This window comes from Melopsittacus undulatus, chromosome 1 (genome assembly GCF_012275295.1).
Source record: "Melopsittacus undulatus isolate bMelUnd1 chromosome 1, bMelUnd1.mat.Z, whole genome shotgun sequence".
Lineage (NCBI taxonomy): Eukaryota > Metazoa > Chordata > Aves > Psittaciformes > Psittaculidae > Melopsittacus > Melopsittacus undulatus.
In genome coordinates this window covers 97,804,595-97,824,495 of record NC_047527.1, presented here as the reverse complement: position 1 = coordinate 97,824,495, position 19,901 = coordinate 97,804,595, and the positions used below count along the sequence as shown (strand labels likewise).

Below are 19,901 nucleotides of genomic sequence, written 5' to 3'. Positions count from 1 at the left end.
GCCCCTGGATGCGTTTCCAAGGGGACCAGCCGAGGGGCCGCCGGGATGGATGGGGGGACACAGCCATGACAGCCAGGGAAAAGGGTCAGGAAGGGGCATCGGGGTCCCAGGGATGGGGGTCCCCCCCACTGTGTCCCTGCCATCCCAGCAAGAGGCCAAGGGTGGGATCCTGGGGATGGGATGGTGCTGAAGAAGCGACATGGGGCAGGGAGATGGAGCCTGGGCAGGGCAGCAGCACCCATCCTGCACCCAAACCGTTCCCCATGAAGAGTGCCAGCACGCAGCAACGATGGCTCAAGGTGTTTATGCTCAAGTGCTTCTCAAGCCCACAGAAGCTTCCAGTGCTCACAGTAATTCCTGGGGGCAGGGAGCTTATGGGGCTGGCAGAAGCCCTGAGACCATCAGGGCCAAGCCCAGCTCAAGCCTGGAGCAGGTTGCCCAGGACCACATCTGTCTGGCTCTTGGACATCTCCATAACTGGAGGCTCCACCAGCCCTCGGGGCAGCCCATGCTGGTGTCCCATCACCCCAGTGTGCTGAGTGCCACAGGGAGGACGGACCTTGCCCTGGATCCCATGGGTGATAAAGGGGTGTTGGCAGCCCCAGCTTCTGTTGGAGGCTGCTTTCCCCCCGTTCTACAGGATGGAGCCCATCACATTTCCATGCAGACCATGGGAAGAGCCTCCCCCTGGTGCAGGCTTTGCACCTATCCATGGCTCTGGATTAGGCCCCATCAGTAAACTAAGGTGGGTGAGGGAGGACCAAGGGTGTTGCCACCCTCTGTGGGCAGAGCTCAGCTGCAGCAGCAGAGAGGGGAGGACAAGGGTGGATGCCATGCTCCAGGCAGGGATGTGCTGGGTGGTACCATCCATCCAGCTGGTATCATCCAGCTGGGCGCTGAATTTTGGAGCCTCCTGCACCCCCAGGACATGCAGTGGGTAAAGTGTGGCAGAGCCTTAATGCATCAGGCTCCATCACTACGCTTACATTCAGGAGCAGAGAAGGCAGCCGAGCACAGCACGGGATCCAGAGCCACCTCGTGATTCTGATTTCACCACGTTTCCTACAAACCTGCCTCAGATTTGTCTCTGGCAGAAGCAGGAACAGCAACAGAGGCTTGGGTGAGGGGCTGCGGGACAGAGACAGGCAGTGGCTGCGCTCGCTTCAGTCTCACAGAAGGAACTGAACAGCAGCTCCCTCCTCACAGGCTGCTGCCGCCAAGTGCGTATTTTCCTGAGGGAATTACTGAAAACATTGGAGGAGAATTAAGAGATTATGAAACGCAGCCGCACGGACGGTCTGACTGGGGCATTTCCAGAGCAAATCAGTGTGAGCTCTGTCCCTCTGTCTGTCCAGGGAGCTCATCACATGCAGCTGGGAAAGGATCTCACTCCAAATCCCTCCTCTGCCCAGCAAAGCCCTGCTCACAGTCTTGCACTACGTTACGGTCCCCAAAAACCCATGGGGGGCTTTGCTCCCCCCCAGACATGCTCTGCTTCATGCTGCCCACACCATGGGGAGCACTCAGCTCAGCCCCACATCCCAGCTCATCCTGATGGGCAGCTCCCTGAGTGTACTGGCAGCCATGGGCCAGCCACACACCAGCACATTCCTCTAGTCAAGGGATCTGCTCCGGCATCCAGCTGGGTGCAGATGACAGGTCTGATTATGGTCAGGGACCCCATGGGGACACACAGACAGGCAGGAGGAGGCACAGACTGAGCTCCTTTGCATCGGCTGAACAGGGCAAATCAGCTTTGTCCCATATGTCAGTGTCCGCACCGACCAGAACCAATGCAGGATAACAGGGGTCGATGGTGGGGGCTGGATGGGCTGGGGCCAGCACTTCTCCACCAGCTTCTCTTTCCTGCATTATCTCTCCCCAGGCTGCTGCCTGACATCCTCCATCCTCATCCACGTATGGGAGACATTCAAACCACCCTTTTCCCGATTTTCCTTAAAGTAACAAGGATTGGAAAGGTGCAAAGGAATCACAGCTTCAGGAAATGTTGAACTGGACAGGACTGAGCCGGGTGTTTTCTGCCGCAGCTCAGGCACTGCTCGCCCTGGACACACGAGCTCTCCCCTCTCTCAGAGCATCCTCAGCGGTGAGCTTGAGCCCAAGGTCAATCTCAGCCCAGGCAGGCGGGGTTGTAGCAGGACAGCTCTGTCCTTGATTGGGGCTGGCACCTCCCAGGACACGGCTCCAAGGTGACGAGCGCTGATGCGACACCGAGAGCTGGAGGAAGCCGCTGGCTGCTGCAGCTGCGAGACTTACACTGAGCCTTCAGCCTCCCCTGTGCTCCTGCAGGCCCCGCTCCCCCGCTGCCTTCAGCCTGAAGCAGGGAACAAACTCACCCACCACACATCAGTCACACCCCGAACCGCTCCCGACACCGCGCTGATCTGAAAATTGGTCTGATTCAAAGTCCTCAGAAGACGAGCTATGTTTAGGATTGCAGGAGCAGCTCGGGGAAGGATGCTGGCAGCACCAGGTAGAGACACACATGGATCCACAGTGCCTGCGCGCCCTGCGGTGCTGCAGCTGGCATCATCGGAAAATAAACTCCTTGACCTGCACAGGGAGATGGCACCTTTGGTTCTAAGGATGCAGTGTCACAAAGGCAGAGCCACATTGGCCAAGCAGCCCCAGCTGGAAGGGCAGAGCCCCCAGCTCATTCTCTCCCTGCAACAGCTGTTTTAGAGCCATGCTCCTCTACAGATGCAGAAGGAGAAGGTGGGAGAGCTGTAATGTGGAATGGAAAACCAGAAAGGCTGCTGGGTTTGATGGTTTGGGTGATCTTAAAGCTCATCCAGCTCCACCCCCCTGCCACAGACAGGGACACCTTCCACCAGACCAGGTTGCTCTAAGCCCTGTCCAACCTGGTCTTGAACACTGTCAGGGATGGGGCAGCCACAGCTTCTCTGGGCAACCTGTGCCAGGGCCTCACCACCCTCACAGGGAAGAACTTCTTCCTCAGATCCCATCTCAATCTCCCCTCTGTCAGTTTAAATCCATTCCCCCTTGTCCTGTCCCTACCTGCCCTTGTCAAAAGCCCCTCTTCAGCTTTCTTGTTGGCCCCTTTAGGCACTGGAAGCTGCTCTAAGGTCACCCTGGAGCCTTCTCTTCTCCAGGCTGAACAAGCCTCTCAGCCTGTCTTCATAGCAGAGGTGCTCCATCCCTCAGAGCATCTTCATGGCCTCCTGTGGACTTGCTCCAGCAGCCCCATGTTGCCTTCTATGTTGGGTTTGCAGAAATAACTCTGCTGAGCATCCTCCAAGGACAGAGCTGCCTTTCCCCGATCCCCAGTGCTAGGACAGAGCAAGGCATTTCCACAAACTGGATCCTGCAGGGATATGGTGGCTCTTCCAACTGCACATGAACCGGTACTCAGGGAGTACCCAGTGGGACCTGGGCTGAACCGTGTGCTGTGGAAGTTGCTGGTCCAGGTTTTTGCCTGCTGGATCATCTGGCACTGGAGCCCTGCTCCTCCCCATGGCACTCAGTCACCTCAGCACCACAGACTTTGTGTTGGTGACCATCAACACTGCCAATCCAAACCTGGTGCTAGAAACCTGGGAGGATGCTAGGAAGGCTGCTGGTTTTGATGGAGACTGGGTTGGGGTTATTACACTTTAACTTGGAAGGGCAAAAAAATCCAGGTAAGCACCCCTGGGTTTCCCATTGCAGCCTCCAGGCAACCGCTCCCAGGGATGCAGAAAAGGGTGCCCTAGCAGGGGAGGGGAGGTTCCAATGAAAATCCCACACAGACAGCACATGCGAGCAGGCAGGAGATGGTGCAGACAAACAGCAACGCTGTTCCTAGAGAGCCAGGCAGGGCACCAGCTCCAGCACACCCAAGCCATTGGCAGGTCACCCACTGCCACCAATTGTCTGGGGCACATTGGTTCCTACCAGGATTTGGGGGGATTAGCCCATGGGATGGGTGCTGTGTCTGATCCTACCCTTTGGGGTTACCCCCTTGTTGCTATAAAACCTGTGGAGTCTGAAAAGGTTTCCAGCCTTGCCAAATCCTCTGTTTTAAAAATTTCTTGTGAGAAAGGCACAGGAATTGAACTAAACGCATTGAAGAACAATGCACACTTGCACCCCAACTCTTTAGGAGCCCTAATGTGCATTTTTGGCTTTAAATAAGCCCAGGGGAAAAAACCCCAAACAGCTTATTAGGAACCGCATGGTGGAGCTGGTATGGCTGGACAGCACACAGCCACAACAGGGAGTTTTAGGATATTACCAGAAGCTGAGCCAAGTGCAGGCAGGGGTGCGAATGCCTGTTGCCGCTCCTGGTCCACTGCCGCATCACCTCTTGTGCCAACAAGGCAACAGTGCTAAAAGAAACCTGCACGTCCCATCCCTGGCTCTGGCACTACCAGATTATTTGGATGAAGATGTAACCTCCTCCTAGCAGCGTGTATTAACAGGAAGGACAGCTAGTATTTTGAGGACAGCAGAAAGGTTTGGCACCAAGATGAGCTTCCATACAATCCAAAACCATCTTGGCCTCAAAGACACTACCGCAGTGTTGGAGTGGACACTGCACCAGTTTCAAGAGCTACAGGTTAGGGCCCTGTCCTAAATGTGCCTTCAAGCTTTACTGTGGTCCCCTCATACAGCTGTCAATGGGAATTTGCTCTTTCCAATCCATCACTGCTTCACACCCCAGCAGCCAAAGTGAGCCAAGCCCTTCAGTACTGCTCCCACCCCATCACCAGGACCAGCTGGGGGGATCTAACATCCATACAGCAAGTGTGGGCCCAAACTGCATCCAGACCAACACCCAGTCAAGGTAATGGCCCAGCCTCAGCTGTCTTTGGTGACGCAAAGCTTTAAAGGCCCATCAGTAGAAAAAAAAAGCATTCAACAATTGATGCTATGATTTACCATTTATGCTCCTTAGGAAAAAGGTTGAGAGAAGGGAAAATGACAATCTCAGGATGAGAAGGGTGCAATCATAAGGGACAAGGCCTGCCCAAGGCACCCAGAGTGCCAAGGCTGCACTCCTCACCTTCCCACCTGGACCCAACATGAGCAGTATCATGGAGCCCACCAAGGGAGCGTTTGGCAGAGGACCCCAGCCCCAGACTTCTCATGACACCCAAAAAGGGTTCCCCAACTGCAGATGGGGCTTTCATGGGGTGTCCTGGACCTGAAGACACATTTCCACCCCTCTGCTTTTCCTTCTCCAGCTTCAGGGAATTAGGGACTGTGGGTATTACATGTGGGATGCTTGCGAAGGAGCACCATTAGCACACTTCCTCAGAGGAAAAGGCTCTTACGGGAAGTAGCAACAGCATTTAGGATATAATCCTGATTGGATTCCTGGTTTCAGTTTAACTAAAAAGGCAAACTACCCTGGCAGCCTCCGGACCCCTACAGGAGAGGACAAAAGATCTGAACAGGCATCTGAATTAAACAATTAACAGCGAAGCTGGTATGGGAATAGAGGAACAGTGGGATCCTGCTCGGTCAGCATGCCCAGCCCTCCTCTATTAAAATCTGCCACTTCAGAGCTCTTCTTTCAAGTGTGTGATTCAACTGGGAACACGAGCCCGAGCGACTGTCCACAGCACAACAGTGGGGAAAGCAGGAATCAAACAGAAATAATCCCATCAGGCCTCAAATGCCGTTTTACCTTGTCCACATTCATTAAGCTTTTTAAATGTGAAATACCATTTTCCAAAGCAGGGGACTGCCGAGCGCATTGTAAAAGGCCTTTGCTTGCCTGCACTGCTTTGGTATCTCCCACCTCGCAGAGTAACAAGATCAGGCTTTGCGCTCACTCCACTGTAGTCAAAATGCAGCCCCAAAATAACCCCATATCATATTAACAATTCTCAGCTCATCCACAACACACACGGAGGGAAAGGAGACTCCAGACAAAGTGGCGCAAATTTTGTACAAAAACCACATTGTTTTTTGATTTATTTCACAAAATTGGGAGGCTGTGTTGCAGGAATAAAACCGGCCCTGTACATAGGATCAGATGAAAAAGTCAGCACATGTATTATTTATACAGAAACACAACAGTGTCAAGAATTCAGGTACTCTGTAGGAACATCACTAGTACAGTAAAAAATAGTCTCCATCAGGATCCTTTATATTTGAAGTTGATCACGCTAAAAACAACCTGAGGTTATGCTAAACTGGACTACAGTCTGAACCAGAAAATCCCATGCTCACCCCAAAGATCCTGGAGGGAAAGGTAACATTGGGGCTGAATTTCCTTTGTGGGAGGTGGAAGGCAGGCAGGCCCTGACCGTTCTCTGCTAGGCACTGTGGATTCTTAAGAGGTTGACAGTGGAAAGTGTCATTCCTGTGTGCTGGAAGTAACAAGGCTGCAGATGATCATCTGAGCATGCAGCCCAGAACTGGTTAATTTGCACTCATGTGCTTGCAGGACCTGGGAAATTCAACCAGTAGCATTGATGAGTCGATCACCTGAGTGCTCTTCAAAGGAAAACCTTGTTTTTAATGGTATAGGTGGTTCTGCAGGTTTCAGATTTTTGAGAGCTCTCTCTCCGATCAATACTCAGGCCACCACCTTGCACTTGGTTGCTGAAAGCCACCTTTTAAACAAGTAGGCAGGTGCCAGGCTTTTTGCAAGGAAACCTGGCAAACGCTCTTATACCAGGAAGAGAGCAGAGAACCCAAACCACAAGGGGTAAAAGATTTTCTGCAGTCACTAACGATGAGCAAAGAGGCAGCTGTTGGCAGCCTGAAGGTCTGTGTGTGATGGTCTCAATGAGTGCTCCTAGATTTGCCTGCTGAAGCTGCTCCCTCACACCTCAACCCCCCAGAGACCATGGAAGCTCAGTGAGTGGAAGGTGATGTGTGAGCTGTCCTGGAGATGTGACCCACGGTCGCTGACTCTGCCCACCTCAGCTGTCCACAGGAGGTAGTTCTGGCATTTGCATCCCAGCCATCCCAACCCAATCCCAAATGCTAGCACTTCTTCGCTATCTACTTTTTTTTTGTTTTGTTCATTTTAAAAAGTAAAAAGTATATGCTCCAAAAAGAGGGACTAAAAACCATGGGTTTATTCCTCAGTTGGCTACTGTACCAAACTACTCAAGAGGTTCAACTACCACCTTCAAAGGCAAAAGAAAGGTAAAAACTGGAGCAAGAAAACTCCTACCATTGAGTGGTTTTATTCCAATTGATTCACTCCTGGCTTCATTTGCACTGGATCAATATTTTCTTTAATAAGTTAGTGAGGCAGCCCCAGGACTCAGCTACTGTCCTTAATGATGATGAGATATCTGTGATGAACACAGTGGCATTCCTGCACCTTCTGTGCTACAGCATGCCCTTCTTTTCCTTCTCTGTTCAAAACACTGGTTTGGCATCAACCTTGATGCTTTGCTCTACCTGGAGAACTCAAAACATTAGATCACAGATGGAGTGGGTACATGCACCTTCCTAAAGCTCAGCTCATGCCTACACTGTGCAAGCTTGGTTCTTTTTTACCCACCCCAGGAGAACCTAAAGTTCAAAACACCAAGATGAAAGAAACCAGAGTTGAGCACACCCTGAAAGGCAAGCAGACCAAAGCATAAAGGACTTCCCACCAGCAACATGGAGGCACTACTGGCGTCTTTGATCTAAAGCTTTCCCAAAGCAATGCAGACTATTGCCAGGTTACGAGTAGTCGTAGTGGTGGGCAGATGCTGTGTATAATGTGCTTGTATCTGTGTATGCATATACACACATACACAACTGGGGCAGGCCAACAGGAGGTAACTGAGGAATTCATTTTTGGTCACCACTATGTTGCTGTAGAAGTTCCTTCTTCCTTGACTGCTTTAGGGAGCGGCTGAGGCTGGTGGGGCTGCTGCTGGAGGTGGAGTCACTCCTTCTGCTGGTGGAGGTGGCTGTGCTGGAGGGGGATCTGTGGAAAAACAGCAGAGAAACAGTGAGCAGGACACCAGGAAGGGTTGAATATGGAAAAGGAACCCAAAGCCAATGCCCAGGTGTCTATGTGCCACAGAAGATGTGGCTGTTGGAGGAAAGAGCAACAAGGACTGTTCCCAGAAACGGCCATGACTGCAGCTTCCCAAGGAAGATTCACTGCATGTTTTATTGTGGTCTTCAACCACTAAGCACTGTGTGGACTCTGTGAAAGAGGGAAAAAAGATTCCCATATTTTACGGAAAAGATGACAGCTCAGTAGCTGGCAAAGTTCACATCAAGCAGCCTTCAGCTGGAATTAGCATTTCTCATCTCCCACCCCTGTGCTTGAACCTTTAGATTATGTCTCTTTTCTTTAAAGATAGATGGAACAATAGATTTTATATAAACAGAGCCTGCACTTAAGCTCTGAGCAGTGTATGTAGGTTAAAGTAGAGGAATCCACAGATGCAGCAAGTAGGAGGAAAGAAATGAAGGATACAAAAGGCCAGCTTTCGTGCACAGAGAGGAGATGTTAATGGAACATGACTGACTTGTTCAGTAGGGGAGGGGAAAAAAGAAATTAAGATAAGGGAAGAGAGCAAGCAGGAATGTAACCTGACGTAAGATATTCCCAGTGGTAGAGGCTCAGAAAAAAGGGAGGAAAACTAAGTAAAGCTACAGCACCAAAAGAATAAGGAGCAATGTTTGAACAAAAATAGCATCAGAGGGGAGTATCTCATGCTTATGCTGGTTAACACCAATGAGTCAGTATTCCTCAGCAACTCCCTTCAGCTGAGGCTAAAACGGGATGGCTTTTCCCAATTATTTTTTGGAAGAGACACTACAAGCCATCACAACTTTTGCCTGTCTGGTGACAGCTGTGTGCCGAGGAACATTTCTGGGGTTAAGGCTGACGTGCTGAAGCAGATCAGCAGCTTGTCCCAGGCTGCAGCTAATACAGACAAATACATTGAGGAATTCACAGCAGAGCATCCTACACCGGCAACACCAGCTTCTTTTTTGCTTCCTGGCTTTGGCCAAATTCTCACACTAGTTTGAAGTAACACCCACACAGGAGCTACTGCTTTTTTTGGCTGGCATAAATCAGCTTCAGTTTTGGAGGTGTAGGTATTTATATTGTGTAAGGAACATTCCCAATATACCTTTTGCTTCTTCCTAATTAGGACTTCTTCCTTCTAGTATCAGAATGCCAAGTTTTCAGCAAGGCATTGTTGAACTGAACTGTATTCTTGCCTCCGCTATGTAAGGATTTAAATATTGTTAATTCCTGAACCGCTACTGTGCATTCTTCCAGAGCAAGTCAGAAGCAATTTTTGATGATGACCACAGAGCCCTACTGCCATTATAAATAAAATAAGGGATGCTATAAATAAAATACAGGACAATGAAATATGTTTGAATACCTAGAGGGGAGACAAGCACTTAAAGCTTCAAGCACACCTCTGGCACTAGTCTTTGGCCTCCAACATGCACAGATCCTATTATTCCTGCAGCAGATAAAGGGGTTTCAACTGCAATGAGTTTTGCAGCAACAAGGTAAGCGACAGAAAAAGCCACACCAGATATATTCGAAATGCTGTCTGCTGGACATCCACTTACACATGCCATTCGGAGCTGCTAGAGGAACACGAGGTCCAATTAGATTTCCTGTCATCGGTGACATGCCAGGTGGGGGGGGACCACCACCAGCTGGATGGATGTTGGCTGCCACACTTGGCATCATCCGGCCTGGCATGGGCTGTCCGGGTATCATCGAACCGGGCCCTGGAATCTGACCTACAAGAGCAGTGAAGAGACACAATGTGAGACTCATGGAAGTGATTGGAGGAGAAAAACAGAATCTAGTTGTTCTCTGAGAAGTGAGGAAAAAGTCTTTTGAATGATGGGCAACTCCATACATGCTCCAAACACCTTTTTCTCCTCCCCCAAATCAACACACTCCCTTTGGGAAGAGCGCCTTCGGAACCTTGTAATCTCAAACATCAAGAAGCAAGTGGGAGGTAACACAGTCAAACCCCAGAATTTTAAGTAAACCCCCGCTAAAAAGGCATTTGATAACAATCTAAAGAGGGAGTGGAAACAAATTACATTAGAACAACGAAGCATCAAATTAAGAGCACGTGACGAAACAGAGCAGCCACAAAGCTTAATGGATTAATTTAATGGGGGATCTGAAATCATAAAGTTAGAAGTTTCAGTGTAGAGAAATTTCTACTCTTAAAAACCTGATTTTAATGTGAGAGAGGGTTCCAGTAAGTCTTTCTTACATATCAGCTCTGTAAGAGACCTTTTACGTTTCAGCTGCACAAAGGAACTGCTGGCATCACCCAGCTTTAGACACCTCCAACTTGCTTATTATTAACTGCTTTAAAACCTCACTATAAGAGATTATTTTGCATAATCCAATTACATTAACTTTTACACGAAGGTACAGTATTTTAGTTAGAAAAGCAGCTATTAGGCATGGATTGTAAAGACTTCTTTCAGGAGAGCTTATTCCACCCCAAACCTCAGGTGATTATGGGAAGTAAAATATGGTGACAGAACCCTCAACTACAAAGAGGCTCTGAACGTACATTAAAAGCATAACAGCCACACCTGTGGTTAAAGCCAAGAAAGTCAGACCTCTGGATTTGTGTCCAAGTCAATACTTTAGCACAAACACTATTAACTCTTAAGCTCAGCTTTGGAACGAGAGCTTTGAATAATATTTTGCTTGTATCTGTTGCTTCCATTTTGTAAGATGTGAGGAAACTGCACCAAGCTCATAAGCTATTGCCTGGAATGGGTTGGTTACAGATCCTAGCCAGCATCCTCCAGCCAGAGGCAGGACCACATGGCCCCACAAGCAACTTCATACAGCCACGGCAGACAGAAGACAAAGCAAAGTCTTCACTTTGCCCAAGAGGAAATGGTGAGCTACACCTGAATGGTTGGGAATTTGTGATCTAGAAGAGTAATAATCTGCACTTTAACACCAGTGATCAAAAGCAAACCCTGCTCCTTCAGAGCTGTCACTGTGTAATGCCTGTACAGAAACAGCTGCCTGAGAGCCACAACCCAGGCTCTCACAGAGGTAAGGTTTAGCAGCCATCACAAATCCTTCTCCACCTCCATCAAAAAGCTAGAGGGACCACTGAAGAACAGTCCAATCATGCAGAATTACCTACTGAACAACAGTTTAAAAAGAAAAAAAACAACACACATAAACTCTCTCCACTTCCCTGCTGTTTGGTGCCTTTGCTAACCACGTAAGACTGCCCTGCTAAACCACATCCTTCCAGAATATCATAAAATCAAAAAATGGGAGGGACATTAAAGCCCATCCAGTTCCAACCCCCTGCCACAGGCAGGGACACCTTCCACCAGACCAGGTTGCTCCAAGTCCCATCCAACCTGGCCTTGAACACTGCCAGGGATGGGGCAGCCACAGCTTCTCTGGGCAACCTGTGCCAGGGCCTCACCACCCTCACAGGGAAGAGCTTCTTCCTCACATCTCATCTCAATCTCCCCTCTGTCAGGTTAAATCCATTCCCCATTGTCCTGTCCCTACCTGCCCTTGTCAAAAGCCCCTCTTCAGCTTTCTTGTTGGCCCCTTTATGCACTGGAAGATGCTCTAAGGTGTCCCCAGATCCTTCTCCTCTCCAGGCTAAACAAGCCCATCTCTCTCAGCCTGTCTCCATAGCAGAGGTGCTTCAGCTTTTGGAGCATCTTCATGGCCTCCTCTGGACTTGCTCCAACAGCTCCATGTGCCTTCTTATTCTGGTGGCCTTAGAGCTGGATGCAGTACTCTGAGTATAAGGCAGTACTTGCTTCTGAAACCAGTGCCACTAAACAGTGAAAAAGAATCCAACACACCACAGCCTGCTGGCTTCACACAGTCCTGGCAGATACTGAAGAATCTTAAATTCACAGGAATTGTGAATCACTGAACCATGAAAACAGTATTGGAGCTCCAGGTTATACAAGCAAGAGGTCTGTGTGCCAACCTGACGTTGCCTGATTACAGGAGCAAGACCAGCATACTGGCAAGCAGCAGATATGAAGCTCTACAGAAACAATTGTATTTCTCAAACATTTACAAAGGAAAGGAAAAGTTATCCCTGGACACATTCCATCGCTGATCGGCGGCCTGCAGCACACATAATGGAATTTCCATCGCTACATACTACAGAGTGGCAGCAGCAGCAGCCAGCCAGAAAAGCTGTATACATCTGAGCTTTTAATCCTCCTTTGTAACCACTATCAACAAAATATTTTCTGCTTTGGTAATGGTGAATAGGTGGTTTTGAAGAAGCCCCTTGGAATCCTTGCACCTCCAGTCAACAGCTGAAACGTGGGACATATCCTAAAATTATGTGGCATGCCTTTGTGGGTAACTCAAGGTGACCAAGGACCAGCATTCAAGAGCTCCAGTGACTGGTTTTCCCTTTACAGACAAGTTGAGCTGGATGTTCCTCAGTGTTGCCTGTTTACCATACCATCTTAAGCAGCAGCACTCTAAGATGACTGAAGTGTTATCTCCGTCACTTTTACTGCTCCCCCTTCACTGAAAAGCCTGTCTTCTTGATGATCTCCTCATAGGTATTGTAGGGCTGCTGGTACGTTCTCTCTATGGGGAAATTGCTCAGGCCCTCAGAGCATCTTTAGTGGCCCTCTGAATTCAGTCCACTTTGATCGATCGCTTTCTTGCACTGCAGGACCCAGTCCTCCAGATGCTGCCTAACAACTAGTGAGCAGGGTGGGGGATAATCACACCCCTCAGTCTGTTGCCTGTGTTCCCGTTTGTAGAGCCTGAAACGCTGCCAGTCTCTGCCAGCTCACACTCTGCTTGCTGTCCACCAGGATCCATAGGACCTTTTCTGAAGAGCTGCTGCTTGGGGTTAGTCCTCCCAGGTAGAGGACTTTGCCTTTGTCCTTGCTGAATCTCACAAGGCTTCTGTCAGCCCATTCCTCCAGCCTGCCTCAGCCCTCCTGATTGGCAGCCCTGCCCTCGAGCGTATCAACGGATAATATGCAGATAACTGAAGATTTAAGCAGATGCGGCATGAATTTGCTGCTGCTGGCATCTGTGCATCTGTTTTGGTCCAGCTCACTGTGAGATGAGGACTGAGCAGAGAGGGTATGGCAGGCAACATGAGAACACTGTCACTGAAAGTAATGGCCAGGCATGGGCTGAGACTTAAAAGACATAGTGATCTATTAGTGTTAGAAGTGGGTCAAGAGCTACAGGATCAGTGCTGTTAAGAAACAAAATGCTGGTGGGTTTTCAAACAGCCCCAGACTTCCTATTTGCAGGCTCTTTGTAATCAGTTCTGTGCTAGTGCTGAGCTTCCAACATAAGCATGGCAGGTAGACAAGCAAGCAGCTCTTCTCTACCCCACAAGGCTGCCCGTGTGCAGAAACAAGCCCAGGGGTACATATGGTCCCAGCCTGAAGATCAGCTCTGAAGCACAGCCTGTCAGAGGATGCAGCTGCACAATGGCAGCTGGTAAAGCTCCAGAATTTGGGATTTTCCCCTGATTTACAGAAGACAGCTGTAGGAACTCAGGACATGCCCGATGTTACATTCTGACCTGTGGCACTACCGTCACAGCATATGAAGCAGCAGCTTGAGTTTCAGTTGCTGGAAGTTCAGGGTGAACTACTAAAAGAAATGTGAAAAAAAATCCTGTCTCACCAACAATCTCAATCTGCAAAGAAGAAAAGGGGGATGCCATGGCCAGGTTGGTAACTGATGCCCTGCTCTCTTCCCTTATGAAAGAAACATCGTGGCAACAACAACCCAAAGTAGTTACTTTCCAGGAAAAATTTATATTCTGCTCCATTTACCTGAGAAGTGCTCCAGGAGCAGCTTGGACATTCAGAAGCTGCCCTTGCAAATCTAGCCTCTTCCTTTGGGTCCACAACAGAACACCACTGCAGGCTGGTTTTGTTTCACAGGCAAGCAGAGAATGTGAGGATCTGCCTCACTGTACTGACAGGCTGTGTATTCCTGGTCAGTTTGAAGTCTTCTAGTGGACTCAAAATACTATTTAACAGAGAAGTGGACTCAGTGTAGGGACTCCGAGACACAACTGATGCCCATCAGGGTACTTGGAAGAAAGTCTGCATAGGGGAAGAGATGACAGCTTACACCTCTTATGATCTTACACATGCCATGGGAAAAGCAAATGGGAAGCCTTTAGTTTCCTCGAATACAGAATTAAAGGTGACCATCACAATTGCTAATGCTGCAAGTTTAAAAACCTGCTTTTACCAAATTTAAACCATGGAACTTGCCAACACAAACTGCAGAGGGCATGTCTGTTAGTGGCTCTGAACACATTAGTTAGAATCATAGAATAGTTAGGGTTGGAAAGGACCTTAAGATCATATAGGTCCAACCCCCCTGCCATGGGCAGGGACACCTCACACTAAACCATATCACCCAAGGCTCTGTCCAACCTGGCCTTGAACATCGTCAGGGATGGAGCATTCACAGCTTCCTTGGGCAACCCATTCCAGTACCTCACCACCCTAACAGTAAAGAACTTCCTTATATCCAGTCTAAACTTCCCCTGTTTAAGTTTTAACCCGTTACCCCTTGTCCTGTCACTACAGTCCCTCATGAAGAGTCCCTCCCCACCATCCCTGTAGGCCCCCTTCAGATACTGGAAGGCTGCTATGAGGTCTCCACGCAGCCTTCTCTTCTCCAGGCTGAACAGCCCCAACTTTCTCAGCCTGTCTTCATATGGGAGGTGCTCCAGTCCCCTGATCATCCTCGTGGCCCTCCTCTGCACTTGTTCCAACAGTTCCATGTCCTTTTGATGTTGAGGACACCAGAACTGCACACAATACTCCAAGTGAGGTCTCATGAGGGCAGAGCAGAGGGGCAGGATCACCTCCTTTGACCTGCTGGTCACGCTCCTCTTGATGCAGCCCAGGATACGGTTGGCTTTCTGGACTGCAAGCACACACTGAAGCCGCCTCATGTTCATTTTCTCATCAACCAACACCCCCAGGTCCTTCTCCACAGGGCTGCTCTGAATCTCTTCTCTGCCCAACCTGTAGCTGTGCCTGGGATTGCTCTGACCCAGGAGTAGGACCTTGCACTTGGCATGGTTAAACTTCATGAGGTTGGCATCAGCCCACCTCACAAGCGTGTCAAGGTCCCTCTGGATGGCATTCCTTCCCTCCAGCACATCAACCGAACCACGCAGCTTGGTGTCATTGGCAAACTTGCTGTGGGCGCGCTCAATCCCACTGTCCATGTCACTGACAAGTCCAGGTAGACAACATGTCCATCAGTTATAAGCAGCCCCTAAGCACCAGTGTCAAAATGCTCGAGGAACATGACTGTGGAAGGCTTGATTTGCATTTACCCTGTTTCTTAACAGTCTACAGGAAGCATTTGCAATCTGTCCGGTCAAAGGCAGTGACATCAAACTCTGGGCTGACCCAGGATATGCACACACTCAAAACCTACTAGTGAAAAGTGAAGTTTGCTGGAGAACAGAGCAACAGAGATGGTGTACCAAGCTTCAGCATCAGAAACTTGTGTCCAGATCTAGCTTAGCTCACACAGCAAGATGAGCACTGCTTCCCTGTATGTCCTCATCCTCACACTCCTCCCACGTTTTGATTCCAGTATTTACTGTGAAAGGGTACTGCAAAAGAAGAGCAGCCACTTGGTACATCAAGACAACATTACTATGCTCTTAATAACTCTGCTTGAGTAGGTCTTTTATTTTTCATTAACTCCTGTATTTTTCAACCCCCCAAAACCAGAAATGATTGCAGCTACAAGCATGCGGAAGCAAAGACAGACAAGTAGAAGCAGATACTGGGCAACTCAAACTGCTGGGGGCAGAAAGGTGGCAAGGGCTGAATCACACAAAAACAAGAAATTGGACATAAACTACCACCCAAAGGCATTGAGGGCTTTGTAGCAAAAAGAGGAGATATTCACAGCTATGAGGGATGTTGTTCACTGGGAAAATTAAGGTTGATTAGGGAATAAAAATGTAAAAACTGGAACAACACAGCTGTGTTTTGGCAAACCAGAAAGCTGGGAACCGTTAAATTCCCAGTCTGGGAGCTGCCGCTTGACAGGAACCTCAACCTCTCCATAATTTGGCCATCCTCCCTCTAACACCACATGCCTACAAGATTCTCTCTACACTAACGAAGTGATTAATATTAAAAAAGCTCTTCTGCAACACCTGAAGTTGGATCAGCTTTACCACACACTGAGTGGCTTCACAGGAGGTCTTAAAAGCTGTAACATTGGGAAGTATTTCTTCAGTGAGAGAAAGGCTGTCAAATCCGCAAATCCAAGAACAATGTCCTATATTCAAGTCAACTACAGCCAAGTTAAAGTCACCATTAAAAAACAACTTAAAAAAAGTTTGTTCATAAATTCAAAGTGTGTCATGACTCCAAATCTCATGATGATGTTTGTTGTCAAGCATCCTGCTACCCAGACCGAGGAGTCTGTAGAGCTTTTCTTCTCTCTTAAATCTTGGGAGACTTAAAAATAAGCAGCACTGCCATTTTTCTGAAGACACCCATAAGCTAAGCAGCTCCTCTGTGTTTGAGTGCAGGGTTGGCTGCCCATTTTTTGCCTTCCTGGCATGGTCTGCAACAATTTTATCTATGGATTAGCTTGGAAAGGAACAATCCTATCACAAACCAGAACTCCAAAATGCTGAAGTTGAGCAGTAATCAAGTAATACCCAACTAAACGGATTAACCAAGGGGAAATTACTACCACCTCTATGGCAAAAATGAAGTCCTATTTCTATAGAGATAGTAGTTTTTCATTTTACAAGAGATATTGCTTCAAGAGAATGGCTCAAGCATAAAATGTGGAAGTGTGACCTACATAAGGAGTGAGCTTAAAAACAGGAGACGCAGGAAGAGATAAAGCCAAAAGGTTCAATAAAATGAGATCTAGCAGACTAAAAAAAAGTCCTTTACACGTTACACTGTAGACATTCTCTAATGCATGCTCTGAAGCATTCCACTATTAGCAAATGCCAACTGCAGATTTACATTACAGGGAAACGGATGAGGAATGGTTTTGAAAAGACCTCCAAGGTATTTATCTCTATTAAATAAGCCTCTACCTCTATTAAATCAGCTACTTGAGGGGTACTGGAGTGGTAAACAGTTTTAGTGTTTTTGTTTCACTGTAGCAGCCAATGGAGCATGCTGCAGAAAGCTTGGAGCCTATTAAATCTTCCTGCACACCTCTCCTTATTTACCCTTCAAAGAGGAAATCTGCAAACACAGCCAGTGCTATGTGAAGGGAGTCTCTCCTTTGGCTGCCAACATTTGAGAGGAGCAAAGACTTCCTCTGATCTCTGTAAGGGACATGCCTCATTGAAATCTTGCTCTCCTGCTACTGAATGAATTGTTTCACAGTCCTGATACAGGAACAAGCAGAGAATGGCTCCAGGGAATGCCAGCTAGCTTCTTGCAGTGCTGTGGAGCTGCTCTGCAGTGATGTGCTCCTTCCCACTGGGAACGGTTTTCAGACGACCCGGAAATCTGTATTTCTAACCAACCTCCCAGACATATCCCTTCTGTCGGCACGTCCTCTCCACACACACACTGCAGCAGAGAATTCCATAGCAAAGAACTGTGAATAATTAACCACAATAACTCATTTAGCATTGCATCTCAGGGGAGAGGCAGAATTTCCACTTCACTTGCATATTGCATTTCTGTCACTCCCCTCTGGCATGATTCACCGACAGTGGAGGCATCGGTGTGCTCAAGTCAGACACCTCCGAATGCAGAGGTGCACTGTGCTGGGCTTGCAGGGCCCTGACACCCACAACACCTCCCAGCCAAGGTCACTGTTATTTTTCTACGACAAAGCACATATGATGGAAGATACTTTGTCAACAAGCTGCTCAGGATGTCACAGCAGCAAGGACATCCATTCTGCAGGGCAGTACTGGTAGCCTTCAAATATTAACACATCTTCAATAATAAATTTTGTAAGGAGTTAAGAGCTGTTCAAACTTACTAGAGAAGATCTGCAGATGTTATTCTGACAGCACAGTGCGAGTACCTAAAATATTATCCATCATCCTCAGTGGAACTGCTGTACTGTGGTTGACTCTTATTTAGTATTCCAGCCCATCACACCTATGCCTGGCCAGGTTTTCATACCGTAAAGAACAACATACCAGAGAGCACCCAGCGTGGCTCTAACGTTTCTGTATTACCAGCCACTGTAACCCCTTAGCAACCCCCACAACTACACACATACTACAGCACTGTGGATGAATTTACTACCCATATGGCTTTGCTTTCCTTTTATCTGACTATTCCCTGCGTGTCTCCTGCCAGCAAGCTCATTAGGTACAATGGATAAACAGCAAGCACTGACAGTTCATGGAAAATATTTGCCAAAAGAAAGTGAACTCAAAATCCTTATTTCTACCAAAAAATACTGGAATTGCAGTAGGTCCAACAGGAAAGAGCATCCAGCAGCTCAATTTAAAACCACATTCTTTTGAATATTTCAACCACTGACAGAAAATTTATGCACAATATATTGGGGGAAGAAGTTATTAAAGTTACTCATCCAGCTGTACTGGAAAGTGTATCCTTTCTTCCTTATGCCATTTCTGCTTTGGGTCTGAAATTATTTACTAGCTGAAAATCCCCTCTGAAAAGAAGAGTTCATTAATGACAGCTATTAATATACATCTATCTCTCTTCCTCCAAGAATTTCAAGAAGTTTCTCATATTACCACGAGTATCATTAGCACAAGGCACTTATTTCACAGATAATGAGAACAGTGCACAACGAGAAATCAATAATGTGCTTCATATGATATAACCAGCAGCAAGACAGGTAACACAGGAAGAAATCAGGAATTTTATTTTCTGTTATAATTACAAGGTTTAGTCTTTCACAGTGGAACTAGAATCCAATTTTATTTCGCTACTTTGAAAGTCTGCATTTCAGGGGAGAGAAGAAAATAACCTCAGTCAAAATGAAGGTGAAGTAAAAATTGTGGGAAAGGAGGGATGTGGGAAAATAATGGGACTTACTGAAATCAGTGCCCATGCCCGAGAACTGCAACACACTTCTGGTCATCGAGTTGACCAGAATCTCATCACACCCAGGTGACAAAGGATGCAGACAGACTCAGATCACAGGCTTGCACTAGAGAAGCAGGCACTGAGTTAAACTGTATGTCACAGCAAACTGACAACAGAGCCCTGTTTCTAGTTTTCAAACCCGAAACCTTAACCATCATCCCACGTTGCTTATCATGGATAGCAAAAAGATAGTAAACCAGAAAGAAAAGCTTTGTAAGGAGCAGCAAAAGCTTCCAAGAAGCCTCTATGGTTGTGTGTTGCACAGACAGGGTAACATTACTGCTTTATGTGGAATCCACCAACAGCTCTCCTCTCTGGAGGAGCTCTCCTGGCTGGTACTGGTTTCTCTCTCACCAAACCTGGCCACGGGTGCTGGCCTCTGGACTGATTTTGGCTCTTCAGTATGTCCCAGTGAATTCCACAGCCCAGCAGAACCTGGCATGGCCATAACTATGAAAAGAGGCTCACTGCAAAGACTGACCCTCAACTGGAGATGTTCTACAGCTGCACCCAGAGACTGACATCTAAGTTAAAGAACGCTTCTCTGGAAAAAGCTTCACTGTTAACTTAAGAGATTTGGTTTCACTGCTTCTGCTTCTGAATCCAAAAAAGCAGTAAGCAGGATTTTTGCCTTTCCATTTATAAGTGCCTTTTCATGTCCTTTCATCACTTTTGTTTCCTACCATCTCTTCAGTTTTCATCAATCACCTTAAAGACATCTGACATAGCATTTTGTTCATGGTCTACTGAACCAACATTTACACTTTTAGTCACTATTAAAGTCAGAAACCTGTTTGAAAACATCAGTGAGAACCAAGGTAAAGTCTGGAGTTAAAACCATGCAGCTGAACAGGAAATTGTGC

At 47.8% G+C, this 19,901-nt stretch overlaps 1 protein-coding gene across 1 annotated transcript in view; it reads right to left on the bottom strand.

The window, feature by feature from the left end:
- Nucleotides 1-5,908: 5,908 nt before the first annotated feature.
- Nucleotides 5,909-19,901, bottom strand: part of SMARCC1 (SWI/SNF related BAF chromatin remodeling complex subunit C1) — an 87,822-nt gene continuing 73,829 nt past the window's right edge. The window contains exons 27-28 of the mRNA XM_013127737.3: nucleotides 9,532-9,708; nucleotides 5,909-7,909 (exon numbers count right to left, since the gene is read on the bottom strand). Of these exons, the coding sequence (XP_012983191.3) occupies nucleotides 7,824-7,909; nucleotides 9,532-9,708 (263 nt within the window). The 3' untranslated portion in view covers nucleotides 5,909-7,823. The remainder of the gene's footprint in view (nucleotides 7,910-9,531; nucleotides 9,709-19,901) is intronic.